This window comes from Narcine bancroftii (genome assembly GCF_036971445.1).
Source record: "Narcine bancroftii isolate sNarBan1 chromosome 12 unlocalized genomic scaffold, sNarBan1.hap1 SUPER_12_unloc_2, whole genome shotgun sequence".
In the NCBI taxonomy this organism is placed as follows: domain Eukaryota; kingdom Metazoa; phylum Chordata; class Chondrichthyes; order Torpediniformes; family Narcinidae; genus Narcine; species Narcine bancroftii.
Window position 1 is genome coordinate 8,145,023 of NW_027211808.1, and position 20,566 is coordinate 8,165,588.

General features: G+C 37.7%; 1 protein-coding gene across 10 annotated transcripts in view; it reads right to left on the reverse strand.

Moving 5' to 3' along the window:
* Positions 1–20,566, reverse strand: part of LOC138750161 (F-box/LRR-repeat protein 20-like) — a 275,336-nt gene that overhangs the window by 32,221 nt on the left and 222,549 nt on the right. For all 10 annotated transcript variants that reach the window (XR_011349123.1, XM_069912307.1, XM_069912308.1 and 7 more), the window contains 2 exons: positions 19,877–19,972; positions 11,917–12,043 (listed from right to left, as the gene is read on the reverse strand). Coding sequence is in view for 9 of the 10 variants with exons in the window: in XM_069912307.1 (XP_069768408.1) it covers positions 11,917–12,043; positions 19,877–19,972 (223 nt within the window). In the remaining variant the exon portion in view is untranslated. The remainder of the gene's footprint in view (positions 1–11,916; positions 12,044–19,876; positions 19,973–20,566) is intronic.

The window sequence follows — 20,566 nt, forward strand, 5'->3', positions numbered from 1 at the left end:
GCAGGAAGATCATTGTAGGTGAGACAGACTGGCCTGAAGCCATCAGGACTGCATGAACACTAAACTAAAGAGGAAACTTGACCTGATTTAAGGTGAATTAGGAGGAAGTTCTTTGGTCTACACTCTAACATCAAGGTGGCCATGATGCAAAATCAAAGTTAACACCAATTCAGCCAATGAGGAAATTTATCTCATCTTTAAATAAATGCCCGAGCAAATATTTTAACTACTTGAACCTAACTGAAGAAGCAGGTCGGACTCAGGGTTGGAGGAGGCAGTGAGTCAGCGCCTGGTGTCGGGTGAGAGGAGGAGGAGGAGCAAGGAGTTAATTGGGGTTAATTGGTAAGGGCTAATAAAATGGGTAAAAAGGGAGGGAGCAGCCAGGGAGAAGCAGCACAGTGAGTGAGTGGCCCAGTGAAGGAGTGGGGACTTGGGATTTTGGCTCGAGGGACTTCAGTGAGCAGGGGCTGAAAAAGAGCTCCTTGTGTGGTAAGGTATCTTTGTAACAACATATTATAGTAAGAAAGGAGGAAATGCAGTCATTTGGGGTAGTTAAGAGCTCCAGTTGTGGGATGTGGGAAGTCAGAGACACACAGCTGTTTCTGACGACTACACCTGCAAAAGGTGCATCCAATTGCATATAATGAGTGACCGCGTTAGGGAGCTTGAGCTGCAGTTGGATGAACTGAGGATCATAAGGGAAGCAGAGGCAGTGATAGAGAAGAGTTACACGGAGACAGTCACCCCTAGAAGGCAGGAGTCAGGGAATTGGGTGACTGTGAGGAAAGGAGGGAGAGTGCCTGTGCAAAGTACCCCTGTGGAAGTACCGCTCAGCAACATGTATTCGGCATATTTGCTCGGACATTTATTTAAAGATGAGATAAATTTTCTCATTGCCTGAATTGGTGTTAACTTTGATTTTGCATCATGGCCACCTTGATGTTAGAGTGTAGACCAAAGAACTTCCTCCTAATTCACCTTAAATCAGGTCAAGTTTCCTCTTTAGTTTAGTGTTCATGCAGTCCTGATGGCTTCAGGCCAGTCTGTCTCGCCTACAATGATCTTCCTGCTGGAGTGGTACTCCTCGTGATGAATGGGGGGTCAGTCTACAGGGACGAGTCGTGGGGGTCAGATCTCTGTCACAGGGGCTGCCCCTGAGGTTCAGAAGGGAAGGAGGGATAAGAACAGGATACTTGTAGTTGGGGACTCATTAGTCAAAGGGACAGATAGAAGGTTTGTGGGCAAGATCGGGGATCTAGGTTGGTCTGTTGCCTCCCTGGTGCCAGGGTCAGGGATATCTCTGATCGAGTTCATGGCATTCTGCAAGGGGAAGGAAAACAGCCAGAAGTCGTGGTCCATGTGGGGACCAATGACTATGTAGAAATAGGTAGGAAGTTAAAAAATAGGACCTCCAAGGTAGTGATCTCTGGTTTGCTGCAGGTGCCACACGCTAGTGAGGGTAGAAATAGGAAGATGTGGAGGATGAATGCGTGGCTAAAGAGATGGTGCAGGGGGCAAGGGATAAGATTTCTGGATCATTGGGATCTCTTCTGGGGAGGTCGGACCTGTATAAAAGGGACGGACTCCACTTGAACTGGAGGGGGACCAATGTGCTGGCAAGCAGATTTGCTAGAGCTGTGGGGGAAGGTTTAAACTAGTTTGGCAGGGGGGTGGGGATCAGAGTGTGAGAGCAGAGTCAAGGGAGTCTGGCCACCTAGATAGGAATAATAACAATAAAATAGGTAGGATGGAGATTAGGGTAAAAGGTAGAAAAGAGAATATATGAGGGGTTCATTCTCTGAAATGCATATATTTTAATGCAAGAAGCATAGTGAATAAGGTAGATGAGCTTAGAGCATGAACAGATACTTGGGGTGACTATATTGTGGTAATTAGTGAGACCTGGCTACAGGAGGGGCAGGACTGGCAACTTAATATTCCAGGATACATTTGTTTTAGATGTGTTATATCAGGGGCTAAAAAAGGGGGAGGAGTTGCTCTGCTTGTTAAGGAGGACATTACTGCCGTGAGGTGGCAGGATGGTCTGGAGGGATTGTCCAGTGAGGCTGTTTGGGTGGAACTGAGGGGTGAGGGAGGCATGAGGGTGCTAATAGGGGTGTATTACAGACCACCAAATGGGCCAAGAGAATTAGAGGAACAAATTTGTAGGGAGATAACGTGTATGTTTGAGAATCATAAGATAGTGATCATGGGAGATTTTAACTTCCCTCACATTGATTGGGATACCCACACAGTTAGAGGGCTGGATAGGCTAGTGTTCGTTAAATGTGTTCAAGATTGTTTTCTAAATCAGTGTAATACTGGATCTCCTGTTAGGGAACGAGCTAGGTCAGGTATGTTGGAGAACAACTTGGGTCTAGTGATCATAACTCTGTTAGTTTTCGGTTAGTTTTAGGGAAGAGCAAAGAGGGGCCTAAAGTTGAGGTTCTGGATTGGAGAAGAGCAAATTTCGAAGGAATAAGAAGGGATTTGGGGAGTAATGAGTGGGACAGGATATTTTCAGGCAAAGATGTAAATGACAAATGGAGGATATTCAAAAAATAAATTTTGAGGGTACAGAGCAGATATGTCCCAGTGAGGATCAAAGGAAAGGCTGGAAGTCATAGGGAGGCTTGGTTTTCGAGGAATATTGGAAATTTGGTTAGGAGAAAAAGGGAGGCATACAAGAGGTATAAAGAGCAGGGAGCTGAGAATTTGAAGGAGGTCTATAAGGAGTGTAGAAGGAATCTTAAGAAAGATATTAGAAAGGTCAAAAAAAGGCACGAAGAAGCTTTGGCAGTCAGAGTAAAAAATAAATCCAAAGGGTTTCCATAGGTACATTAAAAGTAAAAGATTAGTGAGGGATAAAATTGGACCCTTGTAGATAGTGAGGGTAGGCTGAGTGAGGTCAGAGGAAATGGGGGAAATTTTGAATGATGTGTTTGCCTCGGTATTCACTAGGGAAAAAAATATTGAACCAGATGAAGTAAAGAAAAATAGTGGGGAGGTCATGAAGCATATAAGGATAACCGAGGAGGTAGTGATGGCTGTGTTTAAAAAGAAAAAGGTGGATAAATCTCCGGGACCGGACAAAATATTCCCAAGGACACTCAGGGAGGCTTGTGGACAGATAGTGGGGCCATTAACAGAGATATTTAGGATGTCACTGGCCACGGGGGTAGTACCAAAGGATTGGAGGGTTGCGCATGTGGTTCCGCTGTTTAAGAAAAGATCCAAATGTAAACCTGGGAATTATAGGCCCGTGAGTCTGAAGTCTGTGGTGGGCAAGTTGATGGAAAGTGTTCTGAGGGATGGTATTTACAAATATTTGGAGGTACAGGGATTGATAGAGAGTAATCAGCATGGTTTCATCAGGGGTAGATCATGCTTGACAAATCTGATTGAGTTTTTTGAGGGGGTTACAAAAAAGGTTGATGAAGGGAAAGCTGTGGATGTTGACTATTTAGACTTTAGTAAAGCTTTTGACAAAGTTCCACTCAAGAGGTTAGGAAAAAAGGTGGAGGCATTAGGTATAAATAAGGAGGTAGTGAAATCGATTCAGAAATGGTTGGATGGGAGGTGTCAGAGAGTAATGGTAGAAAATTGTTTGTCCAATTGGAGGCCGGTGACTAGTGAAGTTCCTCAGGGATCGGTCATCAGTCCACTATTGTTTGTTATATATATTAACGATCTGGAAGTAGGGGTGGAGAATTGGATAAGCAAGTTTGTGGAAGATACAAAGATTGGTGGTGTTGTGGACAGTGAGGAAGATTACCGTAGATTAAAAGGTGATTTAGGAAGGCTGGAGGTGTGGGCTGAGAAATGGCTGATGGAATTTAATACAGATAAGTGTGAGGTGTTACATTTTGGAAAGGCAAATCAAAATAGGTCATGTGCATTAAATGGTAGGCTATTGAGATGTGCAGAGCAACAAAGGGATTTAGGAGTGATGGTAAATAGTACCCTCAAAGCTGATACTCAGGTAGATGGTGTGGTGAAGAAGGCATTTGGAATGTTCATAAATTGGAGTATTGAATTTAAGGGTAGGAAGGTTATGATGAAATTGTACAAGGCATTGGTGAGGCCAAATTTGGAGTACTGTTTTGGTCACCAAATTATAGGAAAGATATAAACAAAATAGAGAGAGTACAGAGAAGGTTCACAAGAATGTTGACAGGATTTCAAGGATTGAGTTACAGGGAAAGGTTGAGCAGACTAGGGCTTTCTTCTCTGGAGCGTAGAAGGTTGAGGGGGGACTTGATAGAGGCGTTTAAGATTTTAAAAGGGACAGACAGAGTAAATGTGGATAAGCTTTTTTAATTAAGAGTGGGGGAGATTCAAACTAGAGGTCATGGTTTAAGATTGAAGGGGGAAAATTATAAAGGTAACATGAGGGGAAATTTTTTTACGCAAAGGGTGGTAGGGATGCGCTTCCGGCAGACGTAGTTGAAGCGGGATCATTGGTTACATTTAAGGATATACGGCATGGACTAGTAGGTCCGAACTGGCCTGTTCTGTGCTGTAAGTGGTTATATGGTTATATGGTGTGGAGTAAACGGCAGCAAAGAAAGAAAATCCAAAATCAACGGGAAGAAAAGAAGGAAAGACATCGGAAGAGAAAGGTGAAGGCCTTATTTGTACGAGGAGGCTCGCCGTGGAGAGAGAAGCCCGCTCCCTGAGGTCAGTGGAAAACCCGAGCACAGAACTGCAAAGATGGCTCACAGAGCCAAAAGAAGTACGCAACTTGCACAAATCCTCGCGCATGCGCGATACACACGACAAAAACAACATCGACGGGAGGGGTGACCAGCTGAGAAATAGATCTCCACAGCTTGAACAGACAAGAATAACCCAACAGTAAGGCTCCCAACAGGAAAACATAGAAAATAATGGGAACAAGAAGGAAGAGAGTAAGAAAAGGAAATCAGAGAAACAACCGATGACCAACCCAGAGGGAGAAGACAAACACCAAGACACCTTTAAAAAAATACCCAACAAAATAAAATAAACAACCCAACAAGAAAACCAGAAGAGACAGAGGTAAGGGACACAGATCCTGGAGTGGACTCAGAAGAAGAGGAGGAAGAACATCAAACTCTACTCAGAGAGTTGGAAGATGAAGGGAAGGGACAGTACATGGATAAAAAAAAATTAAAGGATATATGGAAACATTAAAGGAATGACTGACATGAGAATTCAGTGAAATAAAAGGAAGAATAAAAGGTACAGAAAAAAAAGTGAATAGATTAGAGATGGTCATGACAGAAATAGGAAAGAGAGTAGACAAGGTGGAAGAATGAGAAACAGCCATAGAAATGGAGGTAGATGACTTAAAAAATAAATTAGAAGAATCTGATAAAAAAGTTAAAGAAACACAGGAGCTGTTAGCTCAGAAGATAGATATAATGGAAAACTATAATAGGAGAAAGAATATAAAGATAGTGGGCCTTAAGGAAGATGAAGAAGTCAAAGAGAATTCTTATAAAAGAATGGATCCCCAGGGTCCTAGGAAGACCAGAATTACAGGAAAGAATGGAAATAGAAAGGGCACACAGAACATTAGTCCCTAAACCACAGCCAGAACAAAAACCAAGATCCATTCTAGTAAAATTTCTAAGATATACAACAAGAGAAAATATATTGGAGAAGGCAATGAAAAAAATAAGAGAAGACAAAAAAATCACTGGAATACAAAGGTCAAAAAAAATTTTTCTACCCAGACATAAGTTTTGAACTCCTGAAGAAGAGGAAGGAGTTTAACGCAACAAAATCGACCCTATGGAAAAAAATGTTATAAATTTATGTTAAAATATCCAAGGGTGCTTAAAATAGTTCTCCTGGGGCAGCAAAGCAAACTGTTCTCGGATCTGGAAAAAGCATGAAAATTTGCTGAACAACTACAAAACAGACAGAGAGATGAAGAGCTGTAACAAGAACAAAAATGACAACAAACTATATATATTTAAAGAAGAATAAAGTATATGTAAGAACTAAGAAGGGAAAGAAAGGGAAGAAAAGAAGTAAGGAGGGAATTAAGAGAGTGAGCTTTGTTATATGTGAAGATTAAAATCTTTTCTGGAGAGGGCTGGGTGGGGAAGAATAACAGTCACTGCGAAATCAGTTGATGCTTGCGAGTGGGTTCACAATCCAAATGGAGAGGGGAGATGTGGTTGCCCGACAAGGGACAAAGGGCAACTCAGAGAGGGGAGGGACTATTGGGGTTAAAGAAATTTTAGATATGGGAATAGTGGAAATATTTTATGTTTTAGAAGTGTAGTCTTACAATGTGTTCAAAAAAAGAAAACAGAAATGGATAAGAAGGGAAGGTGGTGATGAGGGAATGGAAAGGTAAACAAAGTATGAAATGGCCATGTTGAACTATATAACTTTATATATAAACGGAATACATAACCAAATCAAAAGGAAGAAGCTGTTAAATTTACTGAAGAAAGAAAAAATTGATATAGCATTAGTGCAAGAAACACATCTAACTGAAGTGGAGCACAAGAAATTAAAGAGAGATTGGATAGGGAATGTAACAGCAGCATCTTATAATTCAAAAGCCTGAGGAGTAGCTATATTAATCAATAAAAATGTACCAATCAAAATAGAAGAGGAAATAATAGATCCAGCAGGGAGGTATGTAATGACAAAATGTCAGATATATTCAGAATTTTGGAATTTACTCAATGTATACGCACCTAATGAAGAAGGTCAAAAATTTATGCAAGATATCTTTTTGAAGATTGCAGATATGCAGGGGAATACGCTAATAGGAGGGGATTTTAATTTGGACTCAAAGATGGATAAAACTGGAAAAAAGACTAACCAAATTTATAGTTAAATCGATGCAGGAAATGCAACATTTGGATATATGGAGGAAACAACACCCAAAGGAAAAGGAATATTCATATTATTCGGGTAGACATAAAACATACTCAAGGATAGACCTATTCCTGTTATCAGCCCACATTCAAGGAAGAATTATGAAAACAGAAAATAAAACTAGATTGTTATCAGATCACTCATCCCTGTTATTGGCAATAGAGCTGGAGGACATCCCACTTAGAATGTATAGATGGAGATTAAACTCCATGCTACTTAAAAGACAGGATTTTAGAGAATTAATTGAGTGACAAATTAAAATGTACTTTGAAATAAATACAGAATCAGTGAAAGAAAAGTTTATACTATGGGACGCAATGAAAGCGTTCATCAGAAAGCAGATAATAAGTTATGTAACTAAAATGAAGAAGGCTAAAATCGGGAAATAGAACAGTTAGAAAGGGAAAGAACAAATACAGAAAAAGAATTAGCAATAAAGGAAGATACAACTAAAAGAAGATAATTGGCAAACAAAAATATAAAATATGAAACACTGCAAACATATAAGGTGGAGAAGAACATAATGAAGACAACAGAAGTATATATAGGAGAAAAAACGCACAAAATACTAGCGTGGCAGCTTAAGAGAGAACAAACTAAAAGAACAGTATTGACATCAAGGAAAAAGGACAAACAAATTACATATAACCCAATGGAGATCAACGAAGACTTCAGGAAATTCTATGAAGAACTATATCAAACTGAAAACAAAGGGAAAGAAGACAAAATTGATGAATTTCTAACTAAAACTGAACAACCGAAATTGCAAACAGAGGAGCAAAATAAATTAATAAAACCATTTGAAATAGAAGGAATACAGGAGATATTAAAAAAACTATTGAACAATAAAACGCTGGGAGAGGATGGACTCCCAATATAATTCTATAAAACATTTAAAGACTTATTAATTCCTCCTCTCCTGGAAGTAATGAACCAGATTGAAAAAACACAAAACATGCCAGATTCATGCAAAACAGCAATAATTACAGTAATACCAAAGATGGGGAAAGATCCACTAACACCAGCATCGTACAGACCAATATCTCTACTTATCATAGATTATAAGATAATAGCTAAACTATTAGCAAACAGATTGGCCGACTGTGTACCAAAAATAGTAAAACTAGATTAAACTGGATTTATTAAAAAAAGATGAACAAAGGACAATATCTGTAAGTTCATTAACTCAATCCATGCAGTACAAGGAAACAAAACTCCAACAGTGGCAGTTGCTTTAGACGCAGAGAAAGCTTTTGACAGAGTAGAATGGAATTATTTATTCAAAGTACTACAAAAATTCAACCTACCAGAGAAATATATTAATTGGATTAAAGCATTATATAAGGGATCATTGGCAAAAGTGACAGTAAATGGATATATATCAAACCAATTTAAATTAAGCAGATCAACAAGGCAGGGATGTCCACTATCTCCCTCACTGTTCGCGTTAGCTATAGAACCACTAGCAGAACTGATAAGAAGAGAAAATAAAATAAGAGGGATAAAAATAAAAGAGAAGGAAAATAAAATCAGTCTATTTGCAGATGACGTTATAATATACTTAACAGAACCAGAAATGTCAATAAAAGAATTACATAAGAAATTGAAGGAATATGGAGAAGTATCGGGGTACAAGATCAACACAAATAAAAGTGAAGCAATGCCAATGAAAAATGCGGATTTCACAAAGTTTAAGAAAGAATCACCATTTAGATGGCAAACACAAGCAATTCGATGCCTAGGTATACAACTAGATAATTATCTCGACCATGTATACAAACTAAATTATCAGCCATTAATGAAAAAATTACGACGACTTAGAGCACTGGAAAGACTTACCACTAACACTGATAGGAAGGATAAACTGTATTAAAATGAACATCTTCCCAAGGATACAATACCTATTTCAATCATTACCAATTCACCTAACAGAGAAATTCTTCAAGGAGCTAAAGAAAATAATAAGGAAATTCTTATGGAAAGGGGGAAAACTGAGGATATCACTAGATAAATTAACAAAATGGTACAAACAAGGAGACTTACAACTACCAAACTTTAAGAATTATAATAGAGCAGCACAATTAAGATACCTATCAGATTTTTATCAAACAAGGGGAAAACCAGATTGGACCATATTAGAGCTAGATAAAATAGGGGAGAAGATACCCGAACATAAACTATATAAGTGGGATGAAAAGTTTGTGCAACATAGGAATTCACCAGTATTGTACCATCTGCTCAAAATTTGGAAGAAGATTCACGTAGAAAGGAATAAAATAAATTATCAACTATCAAAATTAATCTTGACACAAAATCAACTGATTCCTTTCACAATAGATAACCTTTCTTTCAGAGAATGGGATAGAAAATGGATCAAAAGAATAGAAAATTGTTTTTCGGGAAATAAATTATTATCTTTTGAACAAATGAAGGACAAATATAACTCACGATACAATGTTTGCATACCACCAACTGAAAACCTACTTGAAGGACAAATTGGGAAACAGTCTGAGGTTACCAGAAGGAAGCAATTTTGAATATGTGATTACAGAGACAATAATTAAAAAAATTATAACAAACATGTAAATCAAACTGCAAGAAAAGGAGAACGAGTAAACAAGCTGTAAACCTAAACAAAAATGGGAACAAGATCTAAACATAAAGATACGAACATGGGAAAAGCTATGCTCCAGAACTATGAGAAATACAATAAACACGAGGTTACACATGATACAATATAATTGGTTACACAGGCTATACATCACACCCCAAAAGTTAAATAAATGGGATCCAACAGTATCAGACAGATGTTTTCGCTGTAAGAAAGAAACGGGAACAATAATACATGCAATTTGGGCATGTGAGAAAATGAAAAAATTTTGGGAAGATCTAAACCAGGATTGAAATAAAATCACAAAAAGCAACATACCAAAAAACCCAGAAATCTTCCTTCTAGGTAATATAGAAATAAAGAATTTGGACGCGATTTGTATTATAGCCCTAGCTATAGCAAAAAAATGTATTATGTCAACCTGGAAATTAGAAAACAACTTGAGAATACAGCAATGGTACATAGAAATAAATAAATGTATTCCATTGGTAAAAATAACATACAATTTAAGAAATAACATCACAATATTCGAACAAATATGGGAACCACACATGAATAACAATAGAGAAATCCTACCACGGACCTAAAATGACAGAAGGAGAAGACAACAAAATGAACTAACCCAGTATGTAAAGGAAGAAGACACAAATTTCTTGTTTATTTTTATTAAGTGACGACATTGTTTAACGGGTTTAAATGTATCATATAGATTGAACTTTGAATAAATGGGGAGGCGGGTGAGGTAGGGAGGGGGGTAAAGGGGAGAAAATGACACTGTATATATTCAAGAGAAAAATGTCTGTATGCATTTTGGTTCATAGTGTGATAAACAAAAATTAAAAAAAAATGTAAACAGGATCACACTTTAACTTATCTCTATTAATTTAACTAACTTAACTTAATCCCCTTCTAATTCCAAGCACATGTGTATTTAAGTTCAAAAAAGTTCTTTGATTCACAGTCCAATCTCACCTCTCACTGGTTCAAGTTCACTGGTTGCAGACAATTCTTATACTGTGCACAGAATTTAATAGTTATAAAATTTACCAAGCTTTGGTGCTTCAAAGGTAAATCGTTACCACTCAGGAAGGTTCTTGTCAGTTTTCAGAGAGAGATTTGTTGTTCACTGGATTCCTTCTAATCAGTGTCATACCGATAAAACTTTCCCCCTCAGGGTTTTTCAAATGATAATCTCTTTCTTTCAGGTCACCACAGAGTTCCTTTTTGTTTCCTTTATTTCAAGTTAAACATTAAGCACCCAGTGCTCTCCTCTTGTATGGGACACAAGGGCCTTGACCAGGTTCAACTAAGAACTCACAACCCGACTTCAAAATGGGGTTTTCCTGCAAGCTTGCCAGCTTGTCCTGTTCTAGTCCCAGCTGTTACTGCTGAACTGTAGAACTGAATTCTCTCTCTCTCTCAGAAAAAAACACATGACCCTCTTAGAAGAGCCAACTGCACTCAGACAGACTATGGATCTGGACATAATCTTCCGAGTTCATTCATCTGTTGCTTTCCAAAATAATAACCCTTTACTCCACAGCACGTCCAATTAACACCGTTGTGGAGTCCTTACAGGCATTCTTTAAAGTTTGAGCAAAGGCACTCAGAGCCTGAACCTGAGCAGAGCTCCAGCATTTTAAATTAAATCTGTTTTGAAGTGTTTTGTATGTGACCTGCATTAAAAGAACCTGCCACAATTTATCTCCTTTAAACATATTTATATACAATATAAAATATAACATAATCTGTCACAGCACATTGGACTTCATAAATGAAAGTACTGAATATAGGAGTTGGAATGTTATGGTAAGACATTGGTGAGGCCTAATTTGGAGTATTGTATGCAGTTTTGGTCACCAAACTACAAAAAAGATATCAATAAGAGAGAAAAAGAGTAGAGAAGATTTATTAGGATGTTGTCCAGACTTCAGAAACTGAGTTACAGGTTAAACCTTATTCCCTGAGGGGAGGTGTACAAAATTATGAGGGGTTTAGACAGAGTAAATGTAAGTGACCTTTTTCCACTGAGGGTAGGTGAGTTACAAACCAGAAGACATGGATTAAGGGTGAAAGGGGAAAAGTTTAAGAGGAACATGAGAGGGAATTTCTTTACCCAGAGAGTGGTGGAAGTGTGGAATGTGCTGCTAGCTAAAGTGGTGAATGCACGTTTAATTTTAACATTTAGAAGAATTTGGACAGGGACATGGTAGGGAGAGATATGGAGAGCTATGGGCTGGGTGTGGGTCAGTGGGACTAAGCAGAAAAATGATTTGGCACAGACTACAAGGCCCCTTTTACTGTGCTCTAATGTTCTAAAGCTGAAGTGCAATTATTGTCCAGTTAAATAATATCTCACAGCAGCACTGGCTGGCAGGCACACAATATGCTCAATGTATGTGATGGATCACCATGCTGACCTGAGTACATCCTTTCAGAAAGAGAGCCTTCAGTCCACAGCAGCCTTTCACCAGTGTTTGAATACCATCCTTCGTCACCTGATCACACCAGGATATATTCAGTTGCTCTAGAAGTGGACATCCCTCACTAGAAACAAATAATGCTTCAAGAATAACTGCTGAGACGCAACAGTGATGAAAAGAAAACACACAACTTAAACTATATGTTAATGAACTTCCAGCAAACATCATTTATTCACTGAACAGGTTGACAGTCAGAATTTCACCCGTTGAGGCCTGTGTTCAGATTGGAAGATCACAATAAACCAGAATTGACAAAATAGCAACCAGTCAAGGGTGAAAAAAAATTAAAAACAGGTTTTTGTCATTTTAGAAACTGCTATCAAATGGTCATGGGGAAAATATTCACAGTTGTGCATAAGTTGTGCCATAAGGAGATAATGGTGCCACAAGAACAAAGCTCAAATAGTTTAATACTAACCTGAAGAATGTTATCTTCACATATTACAAAAAAAAATAAGGTCATTTCTGTACAAACCAGGAAAAATTTTGCAAGGAATGAAAGTACAGGGAGCTTTTATCACCTTGACGAGCTTGTTTTGGTTAATTGTTTCAAAACTTTCTCAGCCTAGATCTGGGGAACTGCAGTATGCAAGTTTCCAAGAGTCTTTCTCTTTAAATTAGTTATCTAAACCTAGCAGCAGCTTTTAACCCATAGATTCTCAAAGTTTAATTTCCCTTGTGGCCCAGTCATGCAAGTAGATGGTCACAATGCTTTCAAGTCCCATGGCTTTTTACAGTTATGCTGTTTAAAAGTCAACTGCTCATCTGTTGCAAATGATTTTCTGATGACACAAACAACAATGAAAGGGATCATGCTGATTATTCCAAAAAACAGAAATTGGCATTTAGAAATTATGGGAAATTAGAAATTTCAATTTCAACAAAATATCAATGTGCAAGATTGAAGAAGTGACCTGTGCCATATTTAATCTAACCACAGTTACATGGATGATTTCAATGTTATTTACAAAGTTTATGTAAGATGTCAAATCTTGTTGCTATGAGCATTGCTGATAGCATCAACTTTTTATGCTCATCCCTCAATGCTTCAAGTATGGGGTGGAGGAGTGGTTGCTCTCATTTACCATTCAATGTTTTGTCACTTCACAATAACTAATTGACAATTGCAAACATTTTTCTTAAATGGTAATCCAGCTTCATTATCGCCTCGAACTGAATTCTCAAAAGTTCAGATGAGATTTAATATTAACTCAGAACATAGCCATTAAATTATTTGTAACTATTGCCAGCAGCTTTTTCCCCAGAGCAACAGTAGCAAATACCAGAGGGCATCAGAGTAAGGGGAGGAAAGTTAGGGGAGACATCAGGATAAGCTTTTTTTTACAGAGTAATGGTTGCCTGGAGTGCACTGACAGGGGTAGTGGTGAAGGCTGATATATTTAAAAGACTCTTCAGCACATGAAGCAAGAAAAATGGTGTTATGGTTGTGGTAGGGAAGGTTCAGATAGTTAAATATGTTTATAGGTCAACACAACTTCATATTGTACCGTAGTGTATTTTTGTAGTACATTTAAATGTACTGAATGCACTTAGTACACATATTCTTAAAGAATAGACAAATTAAAGATTATAGAGAACAGGCAGGTAAGCGAAGCTGAGTACACAGCCAGATTAGTCATAATCACACTAACTCGCAGAACAAGCTCGATGGGCCAAAATGACCCACTTCTGCTCCTGTTTATTATGTTTTAATATTCTCATTTTGTTCCTATTATATTGTGTTACAGATTTCTGAGTTGTGTATTGACCTAAGTGTTGTGTGGTTTTGTGTTGAAAAGTGACAGTTTGCCTTTAAGAGCCAAGGTGAAGGTGGATTGCTGAGAAAGTGGGAGACAGACTGGGCATTTCTGGACTTGGAAGACAAACCACCACTGGGTGGTGCTGTGAAGTGGAAGGAGGCCCAAGCAGAATCATTATCTGGGAGGTAGTTTAGAATGTTGGGTATTTTAAAAGGGATGAAATGGCAGGCAGCCATTGTTCCTCTATCTGCAGCAACACAAAACAACTTCAAATTTTATTCTCTCTTTCTCTCTCAGTCTCTCTCTCTCTCTCTCTTGGTATCTCTCTTCAATTCTCTATCTCTCTCTTGTTATCTCTCTTCAATTCTCTCTCTCTTTCTCAAGAACCTTTGGCTTCATTTTACCAAACAAACTGAATTTTGTTTCTGGTCTTTGCTTCAATAGAGATCAAAGTTTTGTGTTTATTTTGAGTCTAAGATTTTCTGTGGGTTGGCTGGAAATATAACTTAGACTTTAATTACATATGTTATATTTAGGGTAGGGAATTTATAACTTTTACAATGTTATGGGAATTTGCATAGTAACCAGTGGGCATTGTTATAAAAGGGGGGGGGGGGGGGGGATTTTGAATTAAAGTTTGAAGGTGAATTTTTGTTAATAAAGTAATTGTTCATCTTTACCCCTGTGTGATATGCTTTCTTTGTGGTTGCTGCTTTGATCTTGTAACATAATTTGGGGCCATCGTCCGGGATCAAACAAATTTGGAAGCTTTAGGGACGATTGATGTGCTTAGTTATCAGTCAGCTGAGTTTGACTCAACCTCCAGCTTGAAATTAAAAATAAACAGTGAGTGAATAAATCACCAGCAGAAAAACCAGCAACTATGAATATTGTCCAGTTCATAGCTAACCCTTCAGTGGTTAATTTTAAAATAGCTAATAAGTCAGAACTAATGGTTATAGTTGGCCAGTTAAAACTTCTTACAATAAAAACTGGGATGAAAAAGAAGGAAATTGCCCAAAAGATTGTTAAGTTCTAAGTAGGAAAGGGGGTATTTGAAGAAGCTGCATTAGAACAGTTTCTAAAGGAAAAAACTTCAGAGAAGTAAAGTTGGCTTTGAGAAAACTAGAGGAAAAAAGAGAGGCAGAAATGAAAGCTGAACAGGAAGCAGTAAGGTAGGCAGAAATGGAGGAGAGAGAGAAAGAATGGAAGTATGAGCTAGAACTAGCTAAATTTTAGCTGATCCTAACACAAGGAAGGAAGAAGCCCAAAATCCACATGCTGGTCAGGAAGAGAGGTTTCTGGTCAGTAGAGAAGTGAGGTTCCACCATTTGAGGAAGCTGAAATGACCAGTATTCTCAGCATTTTGAGAAAGTAACTGTAAATTTAAAATTGCCACCAGACTAGTGGTCACTCCTGCTACAAAATGTTCTTAAAGGGAAAGCTCGTGTCTCACTGTACAACAAGCAGCTGATTACAAATTTGTAAAGCAGGCTATATTCTGATCTTAAGAAGTAGTCCCAGAGGCTTATAGACAAAAGTCCAGAAGTTTTAAAAAAAGCAGTAACCCAATCTTATCTGGATTTTGCTTATAGGAAGGTTGTGTGTTTTGATCGGCGGTGTGCCATAATGAAAGTAGAAAATAACTTTGATTTATTGAGGGAAATCATTTTGATTGAGGAGATTAAAAAATGTGCTCCTGACGATATTCAAGCTTACTTGGCAGAATTGGCTAAATTTGCAAAGGAAAATGGTTTAACCCACGAGTCACCAGGGAAAACCTTTCAAAGGAATACTGCTGATAATCCAAGTAGAGTAGAATGAAAATCTAGAAGTGAGGTTAAAGGAAGAGAAATGGGTGAAATATAATTTTTTATGTTATTTGCCACTATTTTAAAAAGCCAGGGCACATAATAGCAAATTGTCCTGTTCTGAAAAGGAAGAAAGAGAAAGGGGTGGTATCAACCACCTGTGTTCAAAGTGAGAAAGTTAGGGATATTTTTAAACCATTCATGACTGAAGGTTTCATTTCGGTTAAAGAAGGAACCAATGTATTAAGCAACATTTTGAATTTTGGTGAGGAGGCCAATACTGGAGATGTGAATTTAATAAAAGGCAGAGCCTATACCTTTGCATAGAATAGTGATTAAATCAGACTTAGTTAATGGCCCAGTTACAATAAGGATAAGATCAAGTCTGCCGGTGGATGGAGTTTCTCTTTTGTTAGGGAATGATTTAGCAGAGGGTAAAGTCATACCTGCAAGTGAAACTCACAAGTAGGCCATTGATTTATGAGTCCAAAAAGGATTTGGAAAACTACCCTGCATGTGCCATTACTAGAGCCATGTCTAGAAAAAAGGTAGAGGTAGAGAAAGTCTGTGATAATTCTGTAGTGCAGGCAAGCATTGAGGACAAACCTAAGGATCCAGCTTTGCTGTTGTCAAGAGAAGATTTAATAGCTAGACTTGCTGATCTTGCTGGGATAAGAGATAAGATTCTATCTAACCAGGAAATTGAAACTGTGCCAATAGGTTACTTTGTTCAAGATGGAATATTGATGAGAAAGTGGAGAGCACAAGTGATACCTGCCAGTGAAAACTGGATGGTAATAAGGCAAGTTACAGGAATTAAATATTAAAGTTGGTTCATAGTAAACCATTGGATGGTCATCTTGGAGTGAAAAAGATGGTAGAAAAGATAAGGAAACAGTTTTATTGGCCAAAATTAAGAAGGGATTTTGTGAACTTTTGTAGAACCTGTCACACTTGTCAACTGGTGTGCAAACCTAATCAAGGTCTACCACGTGCACCTATACAATCCATCCCTACTTTCAGGGTGCCCTTCTCAAAAGTGATAGTGGATGGTGTTGGCCCATTGCCAAAAACCAAAGCAGGAAATGAATATTTGTTAATACTCAAGTGCACAGCTTCAAGGTTTCCAGAAGCTATTCCCCTGAGAAACATTAAAGAAAAGATGATTGTGAAGGCTATGCTAAAAAATTTCACACTATTTGGCCTACCAAGGGAAATTCAATCAGACCAAGGGAGTAATTTTATGTCTGGATATAAATTTTATGTCTGGAGCCCATCAAATTGTGTCATCTGCCTATCATCTTGAAAGTCAAGGGTCCTTGGAAAGGTTCCATTTAATTGTGAAAAATATGATGAGGGCTTGTTGCATGGAAAATAAAAAGGATTGAGATGAAGGAATCCATTTGTTATTGTTTGCTGATAGAGAGGCAACTCAGGAGTCTCTTGGCTTTAGTCCATTTGAGTTGGTGTTTGGTCATGAAGTCAGGGGTTCATTACTATTGTTAAAGGAACAGTGGATACATAATGATATACAATCAAATCTGTTGGATTATGTTTTCAAATTTAAAAACAGATTACATCAGGCTTGCAAGATAGCAAGGAAAAATTTAAAAACTGCTCAGGGAAAAATGAAAATTTGGTATGATGAAAAGGCAAAAATTAGGGACATTAAACCTGGTGACAAAATAATGGTTTTGTTTCCAATGCAGTCAAACCCTTTGAGAGCTCAGTTTTCAGGATCATATGAGGGGAAATCAAAAATTAACCAGGTCACCTATATCACTGTGATGCCTGATCGTCAAAGAGAGACAGAGTTCTGTCATGTGAACATGCTTAAAGCTTACTTTGAGAAAATGACTGAGGAGGAGACTAGGATTCCAACCAAGTTATAGAGGAAAGTAAGGAGGAGATAGGTTTCATGGAAAGTCATGGAGCACCGAAAGTGATAAGCCCAAGGCTGGAAAATTCCATAGTTTTGCACAACATGACATCAAGTTAATGCATTTGACTAAATTAGAAAGGGAAGAAATTACTTATGAAATTTAAGGATATATTTCCAGATGTTCCAATAACTCTGTGGCTTGTCATGATGTGAAGGACAGTGATGCTAAGCCTATTAAGCAGCATCCTTACTTATCAGGAAAAGAGTAGATTATTGGATCAAGAAGTGGAGTATATGTTCAAAAATGACATAATCTGAAAATCAAGTTCAAATTGGATTTCACCCTGTGTTCTGGTGCCTAAGCCTCTTAAAACGATACTGGTGTGTTCGTTTGACAGAGAGAGGCAGGGAGATTTATGCATTTGTTACACCTTCAGGATTGTATGTTATGCCTTTCGGGATGAAAAATGCACCTGGCACATTTCAGAGAATGATTAATGCAGTAATTCAGGGTTTAGAGCACACAGGAGCCTATGTCGATGATTTAGTAATTAGTACAGATACATGGGAAGAAAGCATGCTTGAGAGGGTGGATGTCACAGTGAATTTGCACAAGAGTGAGTAATTTATCTGGGTTATGTGGTAGGACAGGGACAGGTGGCACCAAATGGAGAGAAAGTATTGGCTATCACTGCACTTATTATCCCCAGTAATAAGAAAGCTCTTCGGAGATTTCTAGGAATGATTGGCTACTATTGTATATTTTGTAAAAACTTTGCAGAAATTGCACTCCCATTAACAAAACTACTTGGAAAGAAATAAAAATTTATCTGGGTCAGATGCATGCCAGGAAGTGTTTCTGAAGTTAAAGGCCATTTTATGCCATCAGCCTGTACTTTGTCCCCTAACCTTCAAAAGTCATTTTCTTTAGCTGTGGATGCCATTGATGAAGTGGTTGGTGCTCTACTATTACAGAAGAAGGATGGTGATTGAATAAAAGATCCTATTTCATACTTCTCAAAAAAGTTTAACTATCATCAGCAAAATTATTCTACCATTGAGAGGAGTTATTAGCGCATGTTTTAGCATTGCAACATTTTGATGTGTATTTTCGTATTGCTCAAAAACCATTAATAATATATACTGATCATAATCCATTAGGTTTTCTGTCTAAAATGAAAAATTAGAACAGACAGTTATTGAATTGGTGCTTACTCTTATGATTTAATTATTACACACATAAAGGGAGCAGATAATGTAACAGCAGATTGTTTGTCAAAATGATAATCTGGGTAGATATGAATCTCATCACATACTTACTGTAAAAATTGAGTGTTAATTTTATTTTATGTGATTATTATTTTAATTTTTAAGCAGGGGAGGTGTTACAGAGTTCTATGTTGTGTATTGGTCTATGAGTTGTGTGGTTTTGTGTTGGAAAGTGACAATTTGGCTTTAAGAGTCAAGTTGAAATGGACTGATGGAGAAAGTGGGAGATGGACTGGGCATGTGTAGAAAATGATCTAGAAATTTCTGGACTTGGAAGACAAACCACCACTGAGTGTGGCTGTGAAGTGGAAGAAGGCCCAAGTGTGAGTCATTGCAATGTTGGGAATTTTAAAAAGGGATAAACATTCTGAAGGTAGCCAGAAGGATCTGGACCAAGCCTTAGTTCCTCTCTCTGTAAGCAACACACGAGGCCACTTCAAATTTTATGCTCTCTCTCTCTCTCAAAGACCTTTTGGCTTCAGTTTACCAAACAAACTGAATTTTGTTTATGATTTTTGGTTCAGTTGAAATCTAAGTTTTGTGATTCTTATGTGTTTTGTGTTTGTTCTGTGTCTACATTTTTTTCTGTGGGCTGGTTGAAAATCTAACAGTACAATCTCTTATAACATATGTTATATTTAGGCTGGGGAATTTATCACTTTTACACTGTTATAGAAATTTGCATAGTAACCAGTGAGCATTTTTCTAATGGGGGGATTTTGAATTAAAGTTTGAAGGTGAATTTTTGATAATAAAGTAATTGTTCATCTTTACCCCTGTTGATATGCCTTCTTTGTGGTTGCTGGTTTGATTTTTTTAGCAATACCTTGCGGTAATAGAATTTCTGTTAAATTGTTTCTGTTCAGAATAGTTTTAGCCTTCTTCACACTCATACTTTCATTCACCAAATGGTGTCAGATTATTCAATGATAATTATTGCCCTACATCATGAAAAAATAATTCTTTTTATACATAACATCTTTGTATTATTAAACTACAATAAAAGGAATCTGTTCACAAGTCAAGAAAAATGTCTAACTGCATTAACTTACTGAATGAAAATGCTAAATGCAAGTACAAACATAGGGTTAATGTCGCAAATTGCTACTAAACACTTACAAAATATGATTAAAGAAAGAAAAAAAATCTGATAATAAAATGTCAATAAAACTCACCTCAGAGCTTTCAAAGAAAGGTTTGTGATTGATGTACATGAAGCTAGGTCTAAACTTCTTAGCTTGGAGCAAAATTTACTTAGACTAGTACAGGTTCTGTAAATCAAGAACACAAAGTGATCAAGAATCCATCCACCCTAATTGCTTGAAGAATAACAAGACTGTCAGCTACTTCTGTTTACTTCATTGTATGTGCTTGGCCTGCTGAATCAACCAATTTCTATTTATCCCTTTTCTCAAATAAAAGAAATGCAGACTGAAAAAAAATTAATCTCTATAAGATTTAATTTCATGAAAAACTTCACTTGCCATCAATTAATGCATTAAGTTAATGTGCAAGTTCATTAGCAGGAAAATAAAAATATCATAACATTTTTCTTTGCTGTTTTGTTTAAGTTATGGCAACAAGTAACCATTAGGGCAGGAGTCTCAAGATTGCGGCCCGCGGACCAACTGTGGCCCTCGGGATGATAGTTTGTGGCCCCGCTTTAATATGAAAGTTTAATGTTAGTGCGGCCCGCGAGTTTGATATGTGGCACTTTTCAGTGTTGTGTGCGGAGCTGAACGAACCTACCAATCACGGTGGGGTATATTGCTCTCGGGGGTGGGACATCGGCTGGGCTTATTGCGAATATAAGCATATTTGTCTGCATTTTCTATTTGTCATTATATGCACGCGGCACATGTGCA